At 41.7% G+C, this 27,440-nt stretch overlaps 1 protein-coding gene across 1 annotated transcript; it reads left to right on the forward strand.

Annotated features, from left to right (window-relative positions):
* Positions 1–245: 245 nt before the first annotated feature.
* On the forward strand, positions 246–27,440 carry RPLP2 (ribosomal protein lateral stalk subunit P2). The gene is made up of 5 exons (XM_089653553.1): positions 246–403; positions 7,496–7,619; positions 11,576–11,624; positions 25,449–25,547; positions 27,324–27,440. Exons 2-5 carry the CDS (start codon positions 7,497–7,499, stop codon positions 27,398–27,400), a joined length of 348 nt encoding a protein of 115 aa, XP_089509679.1. The 5' UTR covers positions 246–403; position 7,496; the 3' UTR covers positions 27,401–27,440.

Raw genomic sequence — 27,440 nt, forward strand, 5'->3', positions numbered from 1 at the left:
AGCCGGGATTTCTGTACTATTTCCAGTCTGCAGCCAGATACCCTTAGGAAATGCAGTGAAAGGAAGCATGTAACCTCCACTTCCTCGAGTTGTGTCCAATACTTGTTACATTAAAAAAAATGGAGTGGAGGTCACATGTTTCCTGTCGAGTGGAGCTCCAGTTTTCAGCCATTGGTTGGTTGTTAGATTAATGTTCATTAAAAAAAAACTGAAGCGGAGATAACATGTTTCCTGTCGAAAGTGGAGTTTCAATCTGCAGCCAGACCCCTCTTGTGTCATGCATGTCTTCCTGTCTATAGTCCCGCCCTTTCCGGCTTCCTCCCTCTTTCCCCGGTCCTCCATAGAGGAAGCACGCGTTTTGCTGACTCTCTCCGCTCCGGACTCGTACAAAGTCCTCTGTTAAGTAAGTTGGCGGAGGGTTACCTGGTGGATAGACACCGGGCGACTGTGTGAGGCACAGAGAGCCCGGGAGGTGGATGTAGTCCCGGTATAGGCGGCTCTGTGCGGGCTGTTCCGGCATGTGCTGTGTGCGGAGTGATCCAACATACTTCCCCTGTGGATATATGTTGTCTCAGAGCTGTGATAACATTGTCAGTAAAAGTAGTCCGGGATCATGTCCCCTCCAGTCACCACAATACATAGAGAACTGATATGTTGTGAAGGACCATTCCAGGGATCCTGGTCTCCTCGGTGCTGACAATGTCCCTATGATGGGGAAGAAGCAGTTTACTTCCATAGTAATGCGCGGTATCCCGGGCACTGGATGTCCAGCCCCATAGAGGTCTGTCTGTGAGGCCTGACCATAGGAGGCCCATTCTTCCCAGTCCAGGCTGCACAAAGCACTGAGCTCATTTGCCTGGAAAGGTCCAGAATGTTGTTTTTGGCCCATAGACCTTACCGCTCTGGTGCCCAACCTACCGCCCTCTAGCACTTTGTGGCCCTCAAGGGCCCCTGAAGACACTAATCTGTGTTCCCCTTATGCCCTGTTATAGCAGTGATTTTTAGCAATCTCGTGATCTGCTTCCAGTTTATATTGTTTACATGTGTGATTGGGAGATGGTAAACCTTGTGGTTGGACTGTGTTTTTCCACTCCTTTTGCTGCTGGGGGGGGGGGGGGAGTAACCATCCAGCACCTACTGAGATCCACCCATTCAAGTCATTGGGTCTGTTATACAGTATCTCACAGAAGTGAGCCCACCCCTCACATTTCTGTCTTTTCATGTGACAATACTGAAGAAATGACACTTTGCTACAATGTAAAGTAGTGAGTGTTCAGCTTGTATAACAGTGTAAATGTGCTGTCCCCTCAAAATAACTCAACACACAGCCATTACAGTGGAGTTCCACTCACGCTGCCAAAAAATTGGCAGCAGCTACAAAAACTAGCTACTGACTTTTAAAAAAAACAGCCACTTGTCCCTCGGTCCCGCGGTGTGTCCCCTGCAGCCCGTTTCACTGGCCGTCCTGTATTCCAGGAGGCCGGCATCTTCAGTGTGGGCACCCAGCTGTGATAGCTTGCGGCTTCACAGCCGGATACCCACTGTGCATGCGCGAGTTACGCTGCGCTTCATGAATGGTCCTGTAGTCTTCTGGGACCTGCAACGTGTCCCAAAAGACTACGGGGAGGGAGGACATCTTCTGCTTCCAATCGCCTAGGCGATTGGACCGGAAGTGGGAACGGGTACCTGTCCCAACCCCCAAAGGTGCCAAGCCTTAATGGGGAGCAGTCCTTAAAGTGTAACATCCCCTTTTCGGTGGAGCTCCGCTTTGTCTAAACCGCTGGAAACAAAAGTGAGTACACCCCTAAGTGAAAATGTCCAAATCGGGCCCAATTAGCCATTTCCCTTCCTGGAGTCATGTTCATCGTTAGTGTTACAAGGTCTCTGATGTGAATGGGGAGCAGGTGTGTTAAATTTGGTGTTATCGCTCTCACTCATACTGGTCACTGGAAGTTCAACATGGCACCTCATGGCAAAGAACTCTCTAAGGATCTGAAAAAAAGAATTGTCACTCTACATAAAGATGGCCTAGGCTATAAGAAGATTGCCAAGATGCAGAAACTGAGCTGAGGCACAGTGGCCAAGACCATACAGCGGTTTAACAGGACAGGTTCCACTCAGAACAGGCTTCGCCATGGTTGACCAAAGAAGTTGAGTGCATGTGCTCAGCGTCCTATCCAGAGGTTGTCTTTGGGAATTAAACATTTGACTGCTGCCAGCATTGCTGCAGAGGTTGAAGGAGTGGGGGGTCAGCGTGTTAGTGCTCAGACCATACGCCGCACACTGCAACAAATTGGTCTGCATGGTTGTCGTCCCAGAAGGAAGCCTCTTCTAAAGATGATGTACAAGAAAGGCCGCAAACAGTTTGCTGAAGACAAGCAGACTAAGGACATTGATTACTGGAACCATGTCCTGTGGTCTGATGGGACCAAGATAAACTGATTTGGTTCAGATGGTGTCAAGCGTGTGTGGCGGCAACCATGTGAGGAGTACAAAGACAAGTGTGTCTTGCCTACAGTCAAGTATGGTGGTGGGAGTGTCATGGTCTGGGGCTGCAGGAGTGCTGCCGGCACTGGGGAGCTACAATTCATTGAGGGAACCATGAATGCCAACATGTACTGTGACATACTGAAGCAGAACATGATCCCTCCCTTTGGAGACTGGGCCGCAGGGCAGTATTCCAACATAACGACCCCAAACACACCTCCAAGACCACTGCCTTGCTAAAGAAGCTGAGGGTAAAGGTGATGGACTGGCCAAGCATGTCTCCAGACCTAAACCCTATTGAGTATCTGTGGGGCATCCTCAAACGAAGGGGGAGGAGCTCAAGGTCTCTAACATCCACCAGCTCTGTGATGTCATCATGGAGGAATGGAAGAGGACTCCAGTGGCAACCTGTGAAGCTCTGGTGAACTCCATGCCCAAGAGGGTTAAGGCAATGCTGGAAAATATGCTGGCCATACAAAATACTGACACCTTGGGCCCAATTTGGACATTTTCACTTAGGAGTGTACTCACTTTTGTTGCCAGCGGATTAGACATTAATGGCTGTGTGTTGATTTATTTTGAGGGGACAGCAAATTTACACTGTTATACAAGCTGTACACTCACTACTTTGCAGAAATGACACTTTGCTACAATGTAGTGTTGTCACATGAGAAGATATAAAATATTTACAAAAATGTGAGGGGTGTACTCTCTTCTGTGAGATACTGTATAGGGGGTTAAAACGACAAGCAAGGAGGCAATACAACACCTCACCACCTCGAATGCTCCCTAAAGAGCAATCTGAAAGTGGATTGCTCTTCAGAGATTAAAGCAGGTGTGACTGAGCCCTGTGTCTCCTGAAGCATGTCTCCAGCAACTCTTGTAGCATGTCACAGTCTGACAGTCTCCTGCAGCGTGTCTACAGTTTCTGGTCAATTTTGTGCCATGTTCGCAGTCTCTGACCATCTCTTGTATCATAGAAACAAATATATGTATGACTGCACTCAAAATATCAAGTGTTAAACTACCTAAAACAAAAAGTGTTATACTATATAAAATGTATCGTTAAATATTCACTTTCAAAATATTGTACCACTCAGTTCACAAACAATGTGTCTTATAACCACTTCTCGACCGCCCTAAGCCTGGGTTCACACTTATGCGGTGTGGAATTTGCAGTGGTTTCTATGCGAATTCTGCACTGCATCAAAATCACACCCTGTTCATGCGAACCACTGCAGGTGTGTGTGTGTGTGTGTTAACACCCCGAAATTGGGCTGCAAAACTCGGTGCAATGTGCAGAATCAGATCGCATGGGTATGACTACCCATGCAATCCGATTCCAGTACAGACCAAAAAAAAGGGTCTTGCACCTTTTTGATGCGGTGTGATTGGAGCCATACAAAATGTATGGCTCCAATCGCACCGCTCACAATTTGCATGTGATTTGCACAGGACTGCAGTTCCTGTGTGAGTCACATGTGATATACCGCACCGCATATGTGTGAACCCAGCCTAAAGCAGATGTACTGCTACAGGGTGGCAGTTCTGTGCAGAATCGTGTGTGTGTATGTATGTGTGTATATATATATATATATATATATAATAGCGAGGAGAGTGGATTTTTTTTCAAAGCAGGGAATAGAATCCATTACATTGTCAAGTAAAAACACCTAAATGTACACAGGAAAACACTGGCTAGGCACACAGTTAACCCTTTGATCGCTCTAAATCACAGGTGTCAAACTCGAGGGCGGCCCTCCAGCTGTTACCAAACTACAAGCCCATGAGGCATTGAAAGATATACAGCTACAAGCATGACTCCCAAAGGCAGAGGCATGATGGGACTTGTAGTTTTGCAACAGCTGGAGGGCTGCCAGTTTGACACCCCTGCTATAGATGTTTAACCCCTTCCCAGTCAGTGTCATTAATACAGTGACAGTGTATATTTTTAGTACTGATCACTGTATTAGGGCCAGTTCACACTACATGCTTTTTTCTGCATCCAAAACGCACAAAGTAGGTTATATGGTTGTCAATATCATAAAATATATAAAACATGCAGCGCTGAAATGGATAATAATTGCCATAAATAGTTACTATTATGATGTGCCTCAAAATACCGTGTATTATACGAATATATATAGCGTCTCTAAATCCCAGAGTAAAATATGTGATTAAACGGCACTCCACAACAGTACAGATGTGATATGATCAGTCTTACTAAAAGTCAGGATATTAATGGTAACATTGGTGGTAGATGTAGATTGCACTAACCAGATAGCGCTTATTATTGCGCATATAATTGATGGTATTGGGTCATCTAAAGTTGGACATCTGGTATTCGGATCAATTGATGAACAGCATCAGGGATTGCGGCATATCAGCCAGTGTTTCCAGATAATGGAGATGCGGTCTGAATCCACAAGAGGGAACCAGCGATCAAGATGTCATCAAGGATCTTTAGCCCAGTGTCAAGGTGTGTGTGGTACACACACCTTGACACTCCAGTAATTACCTCCAGTAATGTTGTATACCTTATCCAGTGCAGAAAATGCAGCAAAGGATCTTATGTTGGTGAAACAGGACAGAGGTTGCAAACACGGATGAATTTACACAGACATACCATCAAGGAACATAAAGAAGATGACCTCTGCACACCTGTAGGACACCATTTCTCACAACCAGGCCACAATATGGAAGACCTCAATATTTTAGTTCTGAAAGGAAAATTTAAATCCATCCAGGAAAGAAAAACATTTGAACTAAGAATGATAATTCTATTTGACACTAAAGATAACGGTCTTAATTTGGACATGGGATTCCTCAACCACTATCCGACAGCTTTATGACTATCTATTAGCTAAAACTTGACCCCCTCTGTGTGAGTGTTGTATCCCCCCTCCCCCCCTCACTTTTGATGTATCTTATCTGTAGCCCTTTTTTTTTTTTTTTTTCTCTCAATCCATTCTAACATTCTGCTTAAACTTTGTGATTTTTAATAGTACTGCTTAGACCTTGAAGAAGGGGACATACCCCGAAAGCTTGTCCTCAAAATTGTATGTTCGTGCAAATAAGAAAAGAATCACGGACAGTACTCAATTGTTTCTGTGGTACAAATGAAATCCACCAGAGGGTGCCAGCAGTTTAAGATGTCATCAAATGGTCTCCTTTAAAGGCAGCCGCATAGGGAAATGAGCCCAAGCACAAAAAATTCCATCATGTAACACAGCTTTATTGAAGTGAATAACAGTAGAAGGAATGACACTTACAGATGCCTATTTGGCACCTGGTCAGATGAAGAGTCCACATGGTAGGGTCACGGAGAGCAACTTCCTGACATTGCTCTCAGTGACCCTACCACGTGGACGCTTCATCTGGCCAGGTGCAATCTACATCTACCACCAATGTCACCATTAATATCCTGACTTTTAGTAAGACTGATCATATCACATATCTGTACCGTTGTGGAGTGCCGTTTAATCACATTTTACTCTGGGATTTAGAGACGCTATATATATCCGTATAATACACGGTATTTTGAGGCACATCATAATAGTAACTATTTATGGAAATTATTATCCATTTCAGCGCTGCATGTTTTATATATTTTCTGTTATAGAAGGTTCTGAGGTTACTACCTTTCATGCTAGCTGCTCCATTTTCATAGATCTAGCGCTCGTTTTCATTTATGTTTGGATTTGTCAATATCATAGTTCTCATCAGTGCTTCATTTCCAGTTGCAGAAAAAAAAGTCGAACAGGCTGCATTTTTCCTGCACAGAATTGTACTGGAACGCACATATCCCTATTTAAATTGAAGAAAAAGAGGGGGAAAAAATTGACTGGAAAGCATAACAAACGCATCAAAAACACGCATGCAGAAACCGATCCAGAACGCATCTGAACTGTGTTTCTATAGTGTGAACCGGCCCTCAGTGTCACTGGTTCCCACAAATTTGTTAGTATCAGACTTTCTGCCACAATATTAAAGTCCCGCTATAAGTCATTGATCGCTGCCGTTACTGGTATAAAAGAAAAAAAATTCCAGTATATATACCATAGTTTGTAGATGCTATAAATGTTGCGCAAACCATCAATATACGCTTATTGGGATTTGTTTTACCAAAAATATGTAGCATAATATATATTAGCCTAAATTTATGAAGAAACATTTTTTTTTGTTTTTTTTTATTAGATATGTTTTATATCAGAAAGTTAAAAACTTTTTTTCAAAATTTTTTTTTTTTGTTTATAGTGCAAAAAATAAAAAACCCAGAGCTGATCAAATACCACCAAAAGAAAGCTTTCTTTATGGGGGAAAAAAATGTCACAAATTTCATTTATGTACAGCATTGCATGACCACGCAATTGTCAGTTAAGATAAAGTAAGGCAACACCATATAGCAGAAAATGGCCTGGTCATTAAGGTGGGTAAATATGGAGGGCAAATGGATAATAATTATCCCTAATTCTAAATAAACAAAAACAAAGTCCTTAAAGTGATACTAAAGACATTTTTATTATTATTATTATTATTATTATTTTAATTACAAACATGTTATACTTACCTGCTCTGTGCAGTGGTTTTGCTCACAGCAGCCCATATATTCCTCTTGTCAGGTCTCCCCCCCCCCCCCCCCCGCTGGCGCTCAAGGCCCCTCCCTCCTGTTTGGTCTATGGGATCACCTGAGTGGGCACGCTCCTGTGCTGCAGCTCTGCGTGTCCGTTCACACACACAGTTGCTGCATAGTCCCGCTCCCTCTCTCTTCATTGGCTCACTGGCTGTGATTGACAGCAATGGGAGCCAGTGGCTCAAGAGGTGGTCTGCGACCATCTCTTGTATCATGCCTGCAGTCTGTGACCATCGCTTTTGTATCATGCCTGCAGTCTGTGACCATAGCCTGTATCACGTCTTTAGTTTCTGACAATCTCTTGTATCACATTTTCAGTCTAAGACCATCTCTGGACTTTAATGTACGATAAATTATTTTTTTCCCCCCAAACAGGATGCGTTACATAGCTGCCTATCTTTTGGCTGTGCTTGGCGGTAATGACAACCCTTCAATTGCTGATCTGAAGAAGATTCTAGACAGCGTTGGCATTGAGCTGGAAAAGGAGCGTGCTGAGAAGGTATCTGCGTTGAGTGTCTTCTGAAATTTTTGGTGGTCCACCTTAAAGTATATGAGCTTCAATTGCTGTCCCTCTTTAAAATGTAATTTGCCTGGGTTTAATACTTTTTATTCACAGACCTGAAATAAGCTTGTTCATATGAGTGTCAAATTTCCTCATATCTATGCTTGTTCCAGGTCAGATATTCAGCATTAAAGCCAATGCAACAGTCTGACATCCGGGAAGAAACATTCTCAAAGAGTCCAATAATGGAAGTCCCCATAAATATTTTTACAAGTCATTTTAAAGGCTGTATGCACAAATTGTGCTTAATTCTAACTTCAGGTTTCATTTATCTTTAGTATTTCCCTCACTAACACATGCAAGCGCTATCTAAACTGTATGAAGTATCAGCTACATATAAGGTACAGCACTGTGTTTTGGGAACTGAATGGGGAATTCCTGCTTCGTTCCTGTTAAAAAAAAAAAAAAAAAAAAAAAGCGCTGCTCAGTCAGTTTGCTGATCTCTTATTCCTGTTATTGACTGGAATCGGCATGCAAAAAGTCATTCTGGGTCCTGGTGTTAACCACTTCCCGACCGGCCGTTGCATATAAACAGCCGGACGGGGGCACTGCGGCCTCCCCGCACCCTGCTTGTGCGCGCTCCCTGGGAGCGCGCAGCATCGTGATCCAGTGCCCGCTGTGTCCTCCGGACACAGTGAAACACCGATCGTCGGACGGGACCTCTGTACGAGGTCCCGATCATGTGATCACTGTTTGGCCAATCAGTGATCACATGCAAAGTAGTGAGCAAGATGTCACTTGTGACATCATTGCTTACTACGTGTGAAATCTGTGAATGATCACAGAGGTCACATGGTACAAGCCTATTCACAACAGCCTTGTACCATGTGACAAGCTGTGACCAATCACAGCTCACTCAGTACTTCTCAATGAGTGCAAGAATGCACACAGAGAGAAAGAGAAATTATTGCTTTTACATCCTATATGGGTGTAAAAGCAATCAGTGTAAAAAAAAAAAAAATCTTCATCACCCCCCACAAGTAGTACAGTGTCACCTTGGTGATACTGTACTGCTAGGGTGACAGTATGTAAAAAAAAATAGAAATAAAAAATAATATAAAAATGTTTAAAAATTATAATTTTTGGTTATAAACTAATTTGGATTTTTTTTTTTAACTAAAAAGATAACGGAATAAATTTTGGCAAATATTTATGATGAAATATTTATTTGCAAAATTTAAAAAAAAACAAAACTTTTTTTCAAATTCTTTTGACTTTTTCATTTGCATAGCAAAAAAAAAAAAAATCCCAGCGGTGAATAAATACCACCAAAATAAATCTTTATCTGTCTCAAAAAAATGGTAAAAAATTCAATTGGGTACAGTGTTGCATGACCGCACAATTGTCATTCAAAGTGTGATAGTGCTGAAAGCTGAAAATTGCCCTGGTCAGGAAGGGGGTAAAAGTGTCCGGTCTGGAAGTGGTTAATATCCAGAATGTAATGGAGTTCGTTCTGCATACCATTACATTAATTGAAGTTCAGGTGAGACATCAGGGTGTCCCCTATCTGATGGGAAAATAAAGTTAAGCAAAAAAAAGTAAAAAGTGTAAAAAAAAAAAAATTGTGACATCCTAGCATTTAAAATCCTCCCCAAGAAAATCCCCCCCCCCCCAATACACGGATGTACAAGCATAAAATGCAAATGTTTGTGGCGCCTATGTGCGAAAACATTGACTGCACTTCATATCCATACTAGTGCAAGCCATAGTTAGAGCAATAATTCTATGCCCATTATTTATGGTTACCTCTAAACTGATGAGCTGTAGGAGCTTTTAAAGCATCGCCTATAGAAAATATAGGGTATTGAAATTTGTTGCTGTTTCATGAGTGCATCCAATTTTAAGGCTTGGAATGCTATCTATTTATTTAGCGCAACCTCTTCTTTGGTACTTTACCAAAATTGGGAAATTTATTGTCTGTGTGTCCTAAAATTAATTTAGCATTTCTTAAACTATTGTGCTAAGATTGTGTGACATAAAAAATTGGAACTACAACTCTTTTATTTTCTTTGCTGTCTGCTTTCAGAAAATATGTTTGTAGGTTTTATGTAATCTTTGGGCCTAAAATTACTTTCTAAAAGTGTGCAAAAAATCTCTGGCAGCAAAAGGATTGAAGGAAACCTGTCAATTGATACTAATGCTGATCTGTTTCTACAAATGCTACTTGCAGTCTGTGGATTTATTACATTTTTACTGATCTAAAACAAGTGTACAGATTATAGAGGAACGTCAACATATTTTCTTATTTTCAGGTCAGTTTCTCAAAGAATTGACACCACTGACCGCATGATAGCCAGATAACTGGCATTTGTAGAAGAAGCAACAGCCATTCGTACAGGTTTTCATGTTTAATGAGAATTAGCAGGGGTGTTCAAGTCAAACCAGGACTTTTCATTTTACAGGTATAAAAAGGATGTTAGCATGGCGGTACTACATGCAGTAGCAAGTGGCAAGTGTGTCCTACTGATGGGCTGCGCAAATGTCGCTAGCCAGTCCACAGACCGTTAACCAAGATGGAAGACAACAGTGTTAGTGTGTGCATGGAACAGCATGTGGAGATGAAGTTTCTTGTAAACGAAGGTGTAAAGCCCATGGTTTATTTATTTCAGGTACTTATATAGGGCCATCAATTTACGCAGCACTTTACATATATATTCTGCATTCACATCAGTCCCTAACCCTCAAGGGGTGTACAATCTAAGGTCCCTAACTCAGATTCATACATACACATGCTAGGGCCAATTTAGACAGGAGCCAATTAACTTACCAGCATGTCTTTGGAGTGTGGGAGGAATCTGGAGTCGGAGGAAACCCACGCAGGCACAGGGAGAACATGCAAACTTCAGACAGGTGGTGCCGTGGTTGGGATTCGAACCGGCGACCCTAGTACTGCCAGGCGGAATTGCTAACCGTTTAGCCACTGTGCTGCTCATGGTTATATACAGACTTCAAGCACAGTGCAGTGATGAGACACTCAGCCGCAGCAAGACTTTGAATGGTGTAAACATTTCAAAGGTGGCCGTATGTCCATTAGTGACGATCCCTGCCATGGTGATACCCAGCCCACAGCACCTGATCCTGGATAATCGAAGCATAACATGTCGTGAAATTGCACAAGAGACGCATCATTCTGTAGGAACGATGAACACAATCATGACGAAGTGGAGCAGGTTGTCTTTGGATGGTTCAGGCGTACTGACAAATCTTTCTGTGCCGAAGCTTTCAAGGCATTACTTGAACACTGGGATAAGTGTATAAATGTAGCAGGGAAGTATGTAAAAAAAATAAATGCAGTTTCTAGTCCTTGAAATTTTGTTCTTTTATTATTTTAACTCAAAAGTCCTAGTTTGACTTGAATGCCCCTCGTATATCGTAATTAACAGGAGTTTAATGAGTGGAGCCTGACTTATCCACACATCTGCACTCCAATGCCAGTTTTACCTTCCTCACTGTTGGTGAATGTCCTGCAGTCTCTTCTCTGAGGTGCTTCAACAGCCACTCTGACATCCTCAATTACAGTGCGGGGCTAATAGTCCTGCTTTGTACATTATTATTACAGATACTTGTAGCACCGTCAATTCACACAGTGCTTTACATGTATATATATTGTACATTCACATCAGTCCCTAACCCTCAAGGGACATACAATCTAAGGTGTTCAGGGGGACTATGCACAAGCTGGAGCATCAGGGAGACTAGGAACATGCCGGGGTGTGGGGAAATAAAGGGTCTCGTTACTGGTATTCAAGGCATAAACAACCATTTACTCTAGCAGTGCAGGGGAAGCCCCGCTGCAAGGGATTATTTTCCTGTTCTACAGAGTTTTGTTTTATTAATATTAAATAAAATAAGAATAACACACCATCTCCACTTTCTTTCCTTTCCCCCCATAGGTAATCGGCGAGCTGAAAGGCAAGAAGATCGATGAGGTGATCGCTCAAGGTAAGCCCTGGAAGCATTTGTGCTTTATCCTATGCTATCAAAGCTGGTGTTCATGCCCAAACCTTAATAGGAAAGAGAGTAGGGTGTCTGTGTGAGAAGCTGTCCTTTTCATTCCTGCAATGTGTGTAGGAGTACCAAGTGTAAAGGCACAACTTGTGCTGAATTGGTATTGAGCCTTGGAGAGTTTTCACAGAGGTATCTTTCTTTGCAGACAGAATCGCTCATACAGCTACACATGTGCATAAAAGGCAAAGTTTACCTTTTACATAAACTGGCCCATGCAGATAAGAGCCCAAGGAGCTAAAAATACACTGTGCAGATGCCATTCCTTCAGACCTTTTTTGTCACCTATGAAGCCTGGCCAAAATACTCCCAATGTTTACATCCCTATATCCTAGCTTACTGGCAGGCTTTGGGCTACAATAAATTGGCTGCTGAGCCTTGTGAGGACAACTAAAATGATTATCCATTGGTCCTCAAAGAAGGAGGCTCAATGTTAGTTTTTTTTGTTGCCCAGGGTGTAAGATAGTGGCTACAGCAGTGTAAGTGTCCTGGTGAGGATGTGTGACAGGAGAGCGTGCTGTGACTGGAGAAAGCACATTTCACAGTGCTAGTAAGTGCTAGTTCCCCTGTGCTTAAAGTGAGAACACAACGATTCCTGTTTTGTGGAAATTATCCAGAAGATAGTACTGTAAACATTAGGAGCATATTGCCCAGCTGTACTAGGGGACAGAAATGGCCTACAGTTATGGAATTTGCTTTAAACAATTTTTTTCTTACAAATGGTTTAGTATATTTTAAACTATTTGGCCCCCTTTTCTGCATGGATCAGTTTTTGTAAAAGATGAACTTCACCTTTTAATGCATCATAAACTGCACCTGAAAACCATGGAGGGTGTCTGTGATGCCACAGTGCAACCTTCCCTCTTTCTTGTTATGAGTGGTGATAGGATTCTGTTAGAAGAAAGCTAAATAGATGCCTTCCTTGCTCAACTAGAGATGATCCTTAATCCTGGATAACTAGTTTTGGAATCTGACTGCGGTACGCTTTTTACATATTTTATTGATTTAATTAAGCCCCGGTCACATCAAAGCCGATTTTGAAATCGTGCGACTTACAGTGAAGTCCCACAATTTCAAAATCAGGTGACCTGCTGATTTCAGTTGCGATTATCAAGAGATCTGACACGGATGTCTATGCAAATCGCAACAAAAGCAGTACATGCACTACTTTAGAAATCGAGCAGGTGTCAACATCCAAAGGGTATCGGGTACAGTTGGAGAGTGTAAAATTGTGCATATATCATCCCATGGGTAATTCAATGCAGTATTGGTTGTTTGGGGTTTCCAACAACCCTGTGCCAACAAGAAGAGACAGAAGGTTAACATACAGGGTTGAATCGAATTGACCAGGCTTGACCAGAAACTGCCAAACCCCATTGACACCAGTGGGAGCTAAATCTGTCAAATTAGAAATGCCCTTTTTCTGGGCTAATACCTAAAAGGGTTTTTTGCCCTAAGGAACATGCACCAGTGCAGAAACTTTTTTTTTTTTTTTTTTTAAATTCCACTTGGCAAGGAGGCACATGCCAAGCCTGGGGGTTGCCCTTATCCTGCCTGTGAAGGGGCGCATCTGTGCGATGTACAGTGGATATAGAAAAGAATCGCCCATCTTTCAATGAATCACATGTTGTTGCTTTGCAGCCTGAAATGACACAGTTTTTGCTTTAGCCAGCTGTATTTACTGTATTTTCTAAGTGAAACTTATAACATCCAAGTGAAGGATATAACCCCAACATGTCAGGAAGAAAAAATTAAACTCAAAAACAGAATCACTGTTGGGAAAAGGATCACCTTCCTCCTAAAAATGACTTGTAACTTCAATCAGGTGTAGCTAATCACCTTCCCAGTGGCTACAAAGCCATTTGGTTTCTAACTGTGATTAGCTGTGGTCATTTTGATTACCTTAGCATGAAAGGAGCATTACCTGGAGCATTTCAGTCCCTGGTACTGCACCTGAAGCAAACCATCAACTATGGATGGCAAGGCACTGTCAAAAGATCTCCGGGATAAAGTTGTGGACATGCACAAGTCAGGAGATGGGTACAAAAAAATGCTCAAAGGCTTTATCAATGCCAAAGGTATTTGGTACAACACAGACCCTCCCTGAATCAGAATGTCACTCCAAACTGGATGAAAGAGCCAGAAGGAAACTGGTCAGAGAGGATACCAAGAGACACTGAAGCAGTTGCAGGAATTTATGAAAGAGTGGTCATTGTGTGCATGTGACAACAATATAAAATTCTCCTCAAATGTGGCTTGTATGGGAGGGTTGCAAGAAATAAGCCACTCCTGAAGAAAGGCCACATGCAGTCACCACTCAGCTTTGCAAAAACACACCATGGAAGATTCTGAGGCCACATGGAAAAAGGAGTTAGATGAGATTAACATTGAATTATTTCCTTGTAAGCTCCAAGGAGCAGGCTCCTCCTATCCCTCTTGTATTGAACTGTATTGTTGCTGTATTGTCTCCCGTTATATTGTAAAGTGCTGAGCAAACTGTTGGCGCTATATAAATCCTGTATAATAATAATTTGGCCTCAACACTAAACGGTATGTCTGGCGGAAATCCAATACAGCTCGCCATCCAAATAACACCATTCCTACAGTAAAGCATGGAGGTGGTAAGATCCTGTTATGGGGGGTGTTTCTCTGCAGCAGGGACTGGAGCACTTGTCAGGATAGAAGGAAAAATTAATGGGGCAAAATACTGTCAAATTTCCTGAGGAAAATCTGCTGCCCTCTGCCAGAAAGTAGTCAATGGGAAGAAGGTTTACCTTCCAACATGACAATGACCCAAAGCACACAACAAAACTGGCCACACAGTGGTTGAAGGAGAAAAAGGTGAATGTCTTTGCATGGCCCAGTCAGAGCCCAGACTTAAACCCCATTGAAAATCTGTGGAATGAGTTGAAGACCGAAGTCCACAAACTGTCACCATCAAATTTAACTGAACTTGAGCAGTTCTGCAAAGAAGCAATAATTGTGAAATTTTGATGTGCAAAGTTAGTAGAGACATCTCAATAGACCAAAGGCTGTAATTAAAGCAAAAGGTGCAAATTAAATAAAATACTTGTGAGCCACTAGAAGTTTTCTTACTTGTACAGCAATAAATTCGGTGTATAGAAATTTTATTAAGTACTGAATAAAGTGAACCCCTACTAAATTAATTAACGTGCTTAATTGAAATATTTAGATCGCTAGGTACTTATTACACCCTCTCCAGGTGTATGGATGTGAATTTCATATATCTATATTGTACCGCGCTCCAAACTATATAACTATAAGTGCTTTAAATAAATTATAAATAAATATTGTGTATCACCAATAATTCAATATTAATCTATAACCATGATGCTTAAATCCATAATTGCATAATATTTAAATCCATGATTAAAGTGAATCAAAAAAATTTTTTTAGTATGCACAAAAAACTGCGTGCATGGAAAACTCATAAAAGTAAAAAAATGAAGTGAAAATAAAATGTAAAAAATAAAATAAAATAAATTGAGAAAAAAGTATATATAAGTGAATAATAGTTCAATTCATACAAGTTGAGATGGTAATGTAGTTCAATCTAATCTGCGTGGTAAGTCAGTGTTCATGACATGAACCTCTCTCTCCTTACTCCTCTCCTTTCTCCTCAATACAGCCTTATTTCAATAGGGACTTTATCCTCTAGTTGCTTGGCTTATTCATGGTATCAGCAAAAGTAGCGCTTTGTGTAAATATATACACATTCTCCTGCAAACAGCCCAGCCGGTGTGTGTGTGTTCACTCGATATACTCGCCGTTCCTCTGTGGATGAGTGATGACGTCACCGCCCCTCCCCTACGCGTTACGCTACAGGGACTCGTAGCTTCCTCGTAGGTTGGTTTGGTTGCTCCCCTGTCTGTCTTTCACAGCCAACTGGTTCCAGGATGGAGCCCTGGAACCAGTTGGCTGTGAAAGACAGACAGGGGAGCAACCAAACCAACCTACGAGGAAGCTACGAGTCCCTGTAGCGTAACGCGTAGGGGAGGGGCGGTGACGTCATCACGCATCCACAGAGGAACGGCGAGTATATCGAGTGAACACACACACACCGGCTGGGCTGTTTGCAGGAGAATTTGTATATATTTACACAAAGCGCTACTTTTGCTGATACCATGAATAAGCCAAGCAACTAGAGGATAAAGTCCCTATTGAAATAAGGCTGTATTGAGGAGAAAGGAGAGGAGGAAGGAGAGAGAGGTTCATGTCATGAACACTGACTTACCACGCAGATTAGATTGAACTACATTACCATCTCAACTTGTATGAATTGAACTATTATTCACTTATATATACTTTTTTCTCAATTTATTTTATTTTATTTTTTACATTTTATTTTCACTTCATTTTTTCACTTTTATGAGTTTTCCATGCACGCAGTTTTTTGTGCATACTAAAAAAATTTTTTTGATTCACTTTAATCATGGATTTAAATATTATGCAATTATGGATTTAAGCATCATGGTTATAGATTAATATTGAATTATTGGTGATACACAATATTTATTTATAATTTATTTAAAGCACTTATAGTTATATAGTTTGGAGCGCGGTACAATATAGATATATGAAATAAAGCAAAAGGTGGTTCAGCAAAATACTGACACAAGGGGGTGATCCTTTTTCTAACTCTGATTCTGTTTTTGAATTGTTTTCTGACATGTTGGTGTTATATCTTTCACTGGGTTGTTATAAGTTGCACTGAGTAAATACAGCTGTAGAAAACAAAAACTGTGTCTGTCTTCATTTCAGACTGCAAAGCAATAAAATGTGATTATTTTAAAGGGAGTGATTCTTTTCTTTACCCACTGTATATGATATTTTAGGCCTCAAATCTGGTGATTTGGGACTATGGGTGGAGTCACCGCAATTCTGCCCATGATTCCAAATTGTACTGCAATCAAGGAAAAACGTGACATGTATGTTTATTTTCCATTCATTTTTAATTGCATCTCAAGTGCGGTGCGATTTTGCCATTATTGTCACACATGAGAATTGCGCAAAGCTTGTCTCCCAAAAAGGAGCTACTTTTGGGCAACAAACTTTGCACGATGTGGTTAGAAATGAACTGCTATCCCCCTCCCTTTACTCATGTGGCAGGGTTTCCCAGTGATGTCAGTGGTTCCTAGGGAAGCAGTGATTGCAATCACCTGCAGACTCCTTAGGAACCTGTGGCGGTGGGAAGCTGTCATTTACTGTTTCAATATATAATGCTCGGCTCCTCCCAAACGGGCTGAATAGGAAAAAGTGTGAGCATTTGTCTTCTAGTATGCCCCTAATAGATTTCATCCCTAATAGTATAGATGGGATGGAAACATTTGGAGCCTGACCCAGGCATCTGATTCCACAATATATTTGTGCACCTTTCGAAGCAAGATGTAGTTAAGGTTCATATGGCAGTTGTAGTGCAATCACGGAGACCAGGTTTAAAAAAAAAAAAAAAAAAAAAAAAGTATTTTCCAGAATGGCTGTGAATTTTATCCATATTTTGTGTATTGGGTACAAGAGCTAATGTTGCTTCTCTATGGAATATTTCAGAGGTCCATCCTAATACCCACTGGTTTTTGTACCTGCTGGGTTTCGCTTGTGGACCAGATTAAACTTGAGTGGCATTTTATTTGGGTTTTACTCCTCCTGTGAAACCTGCGAACAAGGCCTCTCTAGACACAGTTTACTCATCTGGCAGTTTGACTACACTGCCGAATACAGTTCTGCAAGCCATTTTGCTGGGTTTGGTCTAGATTCACACTTGTGCGGTACAGGACACTGCATGTAATTCGCACAGGAATCTCACTGCATTCCTGTTCAAATCACATGCAATGTCTGTGTGGTGCGATTTTATTTATTTATTTTTTTGAGCCTTTTTTTCCTCAGACTTGATTTGCATCACATGGGTGTTCACACCCATGCGATACAAATTCTGGCAACCGCAGTGCGTTTTGCAATCTGTTTTGGGGTGTTGATTTAACCTTGACACGCACCAGATCGTATAGATGGTGTACGATTGCAATATGGTTCGCTACGTTTCCCGCACAGCGTTAGTGTGCACCAGGTCTGAATATTCATAAACTACTGACTTTTTTATATAAAAAGTACAAACCAATGGGCATTCCCCTTTTGAAGAACTGACAAGGGTAGAATTTCTACCCTGTCAATTATTGACATAATTAAGATCGTACAGGTGAAACTTGAAAAATTAGAATATCGTGCAAAAGTTCATTTATTTCAGTAATGCAACTTAAAAGGTGAAACTAATATATGAGATAGACTCCTTACATGCAAAGCAAGATAGTTCAAGCTGTGATTTGTCATAATTGTGATTATGGCTTACAGCTCATGAAAACCCCAAATCCACAATCTCAGAAAATTAGAATATTACATGCAATCAATAAAACAAGGATTGTACATAGAACAATATCGGACCTCTGAAAAGTATACGCATGCATATGTACTCAGTACTTGGTTTGGGCCCCTTTTGCAGCAATTACTGCCTCAATGCGGCGTGGCATGGAAGCTATCAGCCTGTGGCACTGCTGAGGTGTTATGGAAGACCAGGATGCTTCAGTAGCAGCATAGATTCTCTATGGGGTTCAGGTCAGACGGGTTTGCTGGCCAATCAAGCACAGTAATCCCACGGTCATTGAACCAGGTTTTGGAGCTTTTGGCAGTGTGGGCAGGTGCTAAGTCCTGCTGGAAAATGAAGTCAGCATCCCCATAAAGCTTGTCTGCGGAAGGTAGCATGAAGTGCTCCAAAATCTCCTGGTAGATGGCTGCGTTGACCCTGGGCTTAATGAAGCACAGTGGACCAACACCAGCAGATGACAAGGCCCCCCAAATCAACAAAGATTGTGGAAACTTCACACTGGACTTCAAGAATCTTGCAGTGTGTGCCTCTCCATTCTTCCTCCATACTCTGGGTCCTTGGTTTCCAAATGGGATGCAAAAGTTGCTCTCATCAGAAAAGAGGACTTTGGACCACTGAGCAACAGACCAGGTCTGTTTTTCTTTAGCCCAGGTAAGATGTTTCTGATGTTGTTTGTTGTTCAGGAGCGGCTTGACAAGAGGAATACGACATTTGAAGCCCATGTCCAGAATACGTCTGTGTGTGGTGGCTCTTGATGCACTAACTCCAGCCTCAGTCCACTCCTTGTGAAAGTCCCCAACACTTTTGAATGGCCTTTTCCTGACAATCCTCTCCAGGCTGCGGTCATCCCTGCTGCTTGTGCACCTTTTTCTTCTACACTTTTCCCTTCCACATCACTTTCTATTAATGTGCTTTGATCCAGCACTTTGGGAACATCCAACTTCTTTTGCAATTACCTTTTAAGGCTTTCCCTCCTTATGGAGGGTGTCAATGATGGTTTCCTGCACAACTGTTGGGTCAGCAGTCTTTCCCATGATTGTGATTCCTACTGAACCAGACTGAGAGACAATTTAAAGGCTCAGGAACCCTTTGCAGGTGTTATGGCTTAATTAGCTGATTAGAGTGGGACACTTTGAGCCTAGAATATTGCACCTTTTCACAATATTCTAATTTTCTGAGATTGTGGATTTGGGGTTTTCATGAGCTGTAAGCCATAATCATCACAATTATGACAAATCACGGCTTGAACTATCTTGCTTTGCATGTAATGAGTCTATCTCATATATTAGTTTCACCTTTTAAGTTGCATTACTGAAATAAATGAACTTTTGCACGATATTGTAATTTTTTGAGTTTCACCTGTAGAATACTTATTGGGAAAATGATGTAATTGCATTACTTCACAGGGCTGGGTGAAAGAACTGTGTGGTTTTGGTTCAGCTGTAAATTATAGCATGGATTTCTTACACTTTGAGTTGCCGAGAAGCCAGTGGGACATTAGGCTCACTAGCATGCACCAAGAGTGAAACTAGATTTGGGTTTATTAAGCTAATTTTGGATATTGAAGGTATTGTGCCTTTTTGAAGGCTGTCGTAGATAGAAGGTAGTCTGATGTGCAGGCACAGGCTGGCTCTTCAAAGGCATTTATGACAGGGCAGTGTAATACAAAATACAGGTTAACTTTACCCGATATTGGACTAAATGTATTTGCCTGGGGAAAATGAGTGTAATCTGTGTGGTAAGTTGTTTTTTTTTTTTTTTTTTTTATATTGATAGTGTACTTAAAAACAAAATTGGTCTAGTTGTCTTGAAAAATATTTACTAGTATTGTACAACGTACCACATTTCCCCTGGGTGTTGAACATTAAGAATCCTAAAAAACAAAAGTGATTTGCCAAACAAAATAAGATATGCGTGTACCATCTAATTCCACAGTAAACAAAGGGTTCATCCCAGGAAACAGGTGCGGGGGACTGGTGTAAAGGTTATGTCCTTAACCAGTTGAATCCCTGGGTCTTTTTTTTCCCTAATCCTCTTGTGTCAGTCCCAAAACTGTTCCACTATGTTTTGTAGTCTACCCTAACATATTAAATATTTTTTTGGAACAGATATGGCTTTGTTTGGTAGCACATTTAGATACCTTGTTCTTTTGTTTTTCCTTTTATTCCCTCTTAAAAAAAATAAAGTAAATGACAAATATAGCAATTTTCCTGTATTTTTTTTCCAGTGCAACATTAATTTGTTTACCCCATATATTTACCCCACAATTGCATCAAACACCATTTTGATTAAAATGATATCACATTAGTGCAACCTTTATGTAGTGAAGCAGAACAGTAAAGTACTACATACTGTATGTGCTATATTTTGGGAGAGCTTTATTCCCCTTTCAATGCTACAGTGCAGCACACAGAGGGAGGAAAAACATGTTGCATAAATTGTTGGTGTAACATGAAGGTAGGTGTGACATAAATGTGCAGATTTGAGTAGCTGACAGGTGACCTGTAGCAATATGTAATCCTAAATGTAGTTTCAGTCCTTGTCATTAAAGAAATAAGGTATTCAGAGACAGATGGTCATCAATTAGCATCTGAAGGGACTAACTTCCTCTGGAAGTGGCACCTGGGTGCTAATAAGATTGTCATCTATATGTATTTGGACTCTGCCATCTTCCTGAAGCTTAAAAGAGAAACGCAGACGTTTCGGCTTCATGATACCAGAGGGGCTCAGAGCTGTCTACGGAGCTCTAAAAGTATATACATACATCAAAGGAGTATGTTTCATCCCTCATTAAAGCTAAAATATTAGTTGCAGAGAGATGAAAATACTTCCTTCTGATGGGGCACTCTGTAGGCTACATCGGCATATAAAAACTATATTTGTGGCCTATGCAGGATGCCAGAAAAATGCAGGAGGTGATTATGTGGCGTTGTAGTGCGATAGCGGAACCGGGATTGGTACTGTCGCAATCGGACTGATGCGCTGGTGTCGCAAATCCAATCCCCGACTTGGTGATTCAAGCCAGTCTTGGTCCAATTGACTTTGGGCATGTCAACACCCAGAACATCCTGTGGGCGAGTACAGGAACACCCCCCCCAGAGGCAATTGGCCCAGGACTCGTGTCCAGCCCACGTCTGTATTCCCATAAATTGAGGACTGGAGATATGGACAGTGTAATTCGTATGGAGCCGGTTCTATTTGACTGACGGATTGCTGACTCTCTGACTTGCTCCAGTCGCAGGATAAATCTTGGTAAAAGTTTTATCTGTCTTTTATTCCCTTTTATTTTATAGTGAATAGTCTGTCTTCTTTTTTTGTATTTTTTTATAACTTTTTATACTTTGTACATATTTTATGCACTGCCCACTTTCAGGATATTAAATCTTAAAATTAATAAGTGACTTCTGTGTATTTAAGCAAGGGCTCATATCTCCGGAGAGATTAGATTGTATTGTATTTTAGTGCCTTTATATGCTCGGTGAAGTGCATTGCCAATCTGTATGCGTGTTGGCAGATTGCGTGCAGATTGTAAAAGGTAACAGATCTGCTAGACGGAGATCTGTGTGTGTGTTGTGTCCCAACAGAACGTTCTGCGGATAAACTGTTGGGTGGTGGCCAGCAACCTGATGATCAGTGTACATGTCCCCTCCGCAGAATGCCGATTACCGGCTCTCCTCTCGAGCTGTCAGCGTGACAGCTTGTGAGGAGAGAAATGCCGATAACCGGCATTTCCCTGTTTACATGTGATCAGCTGTGATTGGACACAGCTGATCACATGACCAAGCCAACATCTTCAGCTCTTTCCGTAGATCCGTGATCCGCTGTGTCTGAGGGACACAGCGCACCGCAGATCGCCACGCTGCGCTCTCTCTGAGACGCGCATGCGCGGTGAGAATGGGAGGACGCCATATGACGTCCTCCCAGAACGAGAGAACCACCTTGGACTATATGGCAGGCGGGAGGTGGTTAAAGCACAAGAGGTAGTGTTGACTTTCCTTTTTGTCTATCGAGGGGCAGGGAACTTTTATGTATGCCAAAGGTCTGCTATAATGACCGATTCATGGTAAGTCTGTTCTCTGAAATATCGATAATGGAAATCTTATTCAAGGAAGATCTCCTATTGTACTGTAGGAGGGATGAATGCAGCCAGACGTCTACAGTATCGGGATATAGTCCTCATATATCTGTGGATTCTTGTAGAGGGTTTACTATTTCTTGACCTTCAGCCTCTTTAGAAGTTTTGAGAACAAAATCATAACCTTTCAGTTGACACTTTGAAGGCTTTTAATGGGAACAAGTTTCCAAGAACTCTCTCAGGGGATTCTATGTTCTAGGAGCTTTAGATACTTAATGGTGTAACCTTTATCTATAGTTAGAAATAAGATAGAGGCAACATTCTAGGCAATGGGGACATAGTTATACGGATCAGAGCCTTTTTTGGACAGGCAAGCTTGAAATGGACCGATGTTAAGTGAACTGTAAGTTATTTTTTTTTTTCTTTTTAAAGCAAAGCTAGATTTCTGCTGTAAAAATAAAAAGAGGGTTGTTTTTGTTTTTTGACAAGAGAAAGGCAGGCAGTCTCTATTGCACATGTATCGTGCAATAAATCCAGGTGCTGGGGAACAATGTAACTCTAGGCACAGCAGTAGGATTGCTGATGGCTGTCCAGTGCTCAAAAAGGAGCATTATGGGTCCTAAAAAGAAGGGGTAATTGGTGAAGCAGTGACTGGATCTGGGCTAAACTGAGAGGTAAGTGCACTCTTGCACATTAGGGCAAGAGTCCACCCCACCCAGCTTTATTTGGTGGAGCTTTAATCCTGTGCTACCATGTCTGTATGTTGTACAGGCATGACAGCATGGCGTTTTACACACACTCCTGGCAACCAGGCAATCGTTTCCAAACCCCCATGTAACTGCCATCTTTTCGACCCCGGATGTTTGATTTAAAGATCATTGATGATTAAAAATCATCACATGGGCAACTTTTTGTCCCAATATATGAAGAAAACCAAGGTAAAGGCTAAGTTCTCCTTTGAAAAAATAATAAATGCACTTTTTTTTTTTCCTGCAGGTAGGAAAATGTGCATTCATTTATTTTCTTTATTTATAAGGAGCCTGTAAAGCATTGCACCCACGATCAGCAGTTCACAGGGGCAGTGTTAGGCTCCTGTAGGCTCTCAGGATAGCTGTCTGCCTGTGCCTTCAATATGGGTAGGCAGTTTCTTGAGAGCAGGAAGAGCAATGAACTGCGAGGGCATTTGTGATCTTACTGCTCTCAATGGCTGATGGTACTTGTAGTCTGTTCATTCACAGGAAACTGAATGATGTGGGCGGTTGCTGTTTTTCAAATTGTGATAGCAATGCAGGGAGAAGAGTCCCCACCTGCTCTCACAGGAGAGGGGAAATCGGAGGGAGAGGAGGTTAATGCTGAACATGTTGCACCCTAAATATGGGTGTAACACGTTCACAAAGGTGAACTTTGCCTTTAAAAAAAAAAAAAAAAAAGTTAGACCCAAGCACATAAAATTACTTCCCAAAAGAAGTTGAGGCCCCCACATATATGTACGTACGACTGTAAACGATTGTGATACACACGTTACATATCGCCATGCACGCTCGAGTGGGAGCAATAATTTTAGCACCACAGATCCCGCATAGCTCTAAAGTGTCACTTATGGAAAATATAGGGTACTGAAGTTTGTCACCATTTCATGGTCACACGCTATTTTAAGGTTTGACATGTTGGGTATCTACTCTGTGCAACCTCATTTTTTATATTTTACCATAAATTGGGTAATGTACTGCATTTGTGTGCCCTAAAATTAACATTAGTGTATTTTTTACTGAAATTTTGCATTTCCTAGACTTTTGCACTACTATTTTGTAACATAAAAAATTGGAGCTACCATTTTATTCTTTATGCTGCCTGCTTTCAGAAAATGTTTTGTGGGTTTTATGCAATCTTCAGGGCTTTTTAAACGTGCCAAAAGCACAAAAATGGCCCTGGCAGTGAAAGGGTTAAAGGCATTTTCACTCAATAGTCAGATTTCAGTGCCTGAGGGAAGTGTTGCCTGTTTTAAGTAAAAGGTCATTTGCAGAATCTGTATTGCAGACATGAACACTTTGTGACACCGAAAAATATATAATAATTCTGCCTCATGCACAGGAAATGTTTTCGTAACTCTCCTAGAACCCTTCCTCCTGGCGGCAGCATTTTGGCAAGAATAAAAAAAAAAATTGCCTGATGCTTGTAAAAGTGTGTAACGTCTTTAGGCGAGTCAAGCATTTGGGCATTCATATCATTGGCCAGAATAAATTTATGCTGGCCATTGAAATGAATTAACGCTTAAGTGCTAAACTCGCCTAGCGTTAACGTGCGTTTACACGTGTCAAGCGGTTTTTGTTTTTCTTTGTGCCAAAACTCTGCTGCTCCTAAAAGCACTGGTCGTAGGTTTATGCCCTGTCTCTAAACTCTACTGCCACTACACGCCTCTAAACCCCTGTGTGCATGAGCTCATTCGGGGGAGTTTAGAGGCAAGAAAAAAAAAAAACCACTCCTAAGAGCAGCTGTAAATCTGTTCAGTGTGCATGAGGCCTTATGTGCTGCGCTATAAAAATATATAATAAAATATACATACTATGCAATTAACATGAGGTAATCATCTCTAATCTCTTGTATACAACACACTCTTAAAGGTTCCAAATAAATATACATAAGCTCGATCCATATATTTTTCTAATGTGGATCCAGGCAGCCGGGTTCTGGAAAAATCTTCACTGCAGTGCTGCCTTGTCCTCTTCCTGTCTTTGAACTTCTGGTGCTGCAATGACTAGCAGCTTGTACGGGTTAACAGCATTACAGATGGTCTAATGGGGACATACCCCCCCCCCCTATACATTCACGCCCCCCCTCACTTTTGAGAAGTTATTTCCCTAATTACACGGCTTGAAACAAGATTTGTGAATGTAGGAGAGAATCCTGTGACTGATCAAACTCCTCCCCATTCACAGATCATGTCATAGGCAGTGTAGTCACTGAAAGAACTTCTTTGCTTATTAGCTGTGAGAAAATGCTTCAAGGGAGGAACATAGTTTTCAATGGAGCTCACGCAGCCCTTCAGGCCAGCAGGGTGCTCCCTCATTTTCTGCATATCTTGTGTCATGATTGCAATGTCCTCTCTGAGGCCCTGTACTTAGTTATTAACAGGTAGGTATCACTTCAGTTGCACTTGTACATGTATGGGTTATCCTGGGCAGCAGTTGGAACATTTGCTCCTTTATTCTCAGATGTATTTATTACGGAATTCAAAAGTTGTTTATTTCAGTGATTTCCTGGCACTTGGAAATAAAGTGGTTTATTTTTACAGGTAACACCAAGCTGGCAAGCATGCCTTCTGGAGGTGCTGTTGCAGTTGCTGCCTCTGCTGGCTCTGCTGCTCCTGCAGCTGGAGGATCTGCTGCACCAGGTAATTTCTTTCAACTATTTTAGTTATATGTTTTTACCATTCAGTATTTCATTGACTCATCCATGCGTTTTTGTGAGAGTGTAAGGATAGGTTCACACATATGTGGCTCTGCAAGCCGTGTTTTGTGCGGACTCGGCAGCCTATTCATTTGACTGGGCTGCTGTGCCTCCTGAAACACAGGAAAAAGGTCCATAAAGCATCTTAGAAATCAAAGCCCACACAGGAACCACAGGTGTAGTGTGGTTGTCCAGTGCATGCGGCATGCCATTAGGATTAATTGCACCCACATACATCCAGGGTGCGGGTGGCTGTGGATGCAGGAACAGGTGTGGGCCCACAGCAGGGACCACCCACACAGATGTGAACCTAGCCTAAAGCAGGGGTATGCAATCTTTGAAAGGTGGAGATCTACCTTGACAACATGGAGATCAGAGATCCTGTGGTGTGCTGCACTTTTTTTTTCTATTTTCTATACTATCAAGACCCCAATGAAAAGACGGCATAAAGAACACAATGTCACAGTAGTGTCCCCTGCCCCCCTTCACCCCTACAGTAGTTGACCTCTGCCCCCCCCCCCCCCCCCCCCCCACACACACACACACACACACACACACACACACACAGTTGTATCCTCCTATTGGAAGACCCCTACCTCGCAGAATTTGCAACATCTAAAGGAATTTGGTAGCTGCATATCCAGTGCTACAGTTGATTGCCCTTGTTTGGGTACCCTTAGAAGTAACACTAAGGCCCCTTTTACATGGGATTTCAGATCGTGTCCGCTTGTCAATTTTGCAACCAGACCTGATCAGAAGCTCCTGTGGGCATCTGCATGTAAATGGACTTGTGCCTGCTTCAACCTATTAGAAACATTCCTTTTTGTATTTACGTTCATCCACAAGGTAGTTTTGCTTGTGGCCATCACCACTGTGAAGCAAGTGTCTGAACTGGCATCCCTTTCTGGCAAAGAGCCCTTTTTGGTTTTTCATATGGACAAGGTGATGTTGAGGTCCAGGACTTCCTCCTTACATAAGGTAGTTTCTGCCTTTTCACCTCAAACAGAACACAGTTCTTCCACCCCTTTTACCCAGCTCCAGGTCACCCAGGAAATTCCACAATCTGGACTGTTCAGTCAGGGATCCATGAGCAGATCTCCTGCTGAATTGGAACAGAATAGGATGGATGTCATCTTTGTGACATTCATGCCCTTTCCTTGTTTAGCTCCATTAAAGCGTTTTCCAGACCCCGATTAGATGCGTGGGTGGCCGGATGTATATAGACTTGTGTCTATTTACATCAGACTACCTCCGATTCATCACATTTAGGTATGGGAAAAACATGGCTCACACCTATGATCTGTTTCCCTGGATGGGCTATGAGGTAAGCAGATGTAAATGGATGCAAGTCTTTTTACATCTGCCTCCTTGTACACTTACATGGAGCTTCAGGTCCATGTGAACCTTACATGTGATCTGATCGGACTGCCGTTTGAAAGGGACTTTTAAGTGGTACTCCAAATGTTAAAGATCATCACCCTGTATGTACTCAGGGAGGGGTCAGTCTGCTACACCCACCCTAAGACAAAGGGCATTCTTTTTAGAAAAGCTTTAAAGTTAGAGACAAATTTTTTTTCTTACGGTAAAAGGTGTGCTGTTAAACATTAAACATTCTCCTGTGTAAGATTCAATTACCAGAACTTGATGGTGGTAAAAATGGAACTGCATTATGCTTCCTTTCACTGAATAAATGTTAATTTGACAACTGTTCATTTTTTAGCTGCTGAAGAAAAGAAGGAAGAGAAGGAGGAATCTGAGGAGTCCGATGAAGATATGGGATTCGGCCTGTTCGATTAAATCTTGTAGAATTCAAAATAAAATAAAAAAACTTTATTTA

Source organism: Staurois parvus, unplaced genomic scaffold (genome assembly GCF_062004578.1).
Source record: "Staurois parvus isolate SC_StPar_1 unplaced genomic scaffold, SC_StPar_1.0 ptg000715l, whole genome shotgun sequence".
In the NCBI taxonomy this organism is placed as follows: Eukaryota; Metazoa; Chordata; class Amphibia; order Anura; family Ranidae; genus Staurois; species Staurois parvus.

Excerpts from the sequence above, each read along its gene's own strand:
- RPLP2 (XM_089653553.1), top strand. The coding sequence starts at position 7,497 with ATGCGTTACATAGCTGCCTATCTTTTGGCTGTGCTTGGCGGTAATGAC. Across the intron at positions 11,625-25,448 it reads CGATGAGGTGATCGCTCAAG|GTAACACCAAGCTGGCAAGC; the intron begins GTAAGCCCTGGA and ends TTATTTTTACAG. Across the intron at positions 25,548-27,323 it reads TGGAGGATCTGCTGCACCAG|CTGCTGAAGAAAAGAAGGAA; the intron begins GTAATTTCTTTC and ends TTCATTTTTTAG.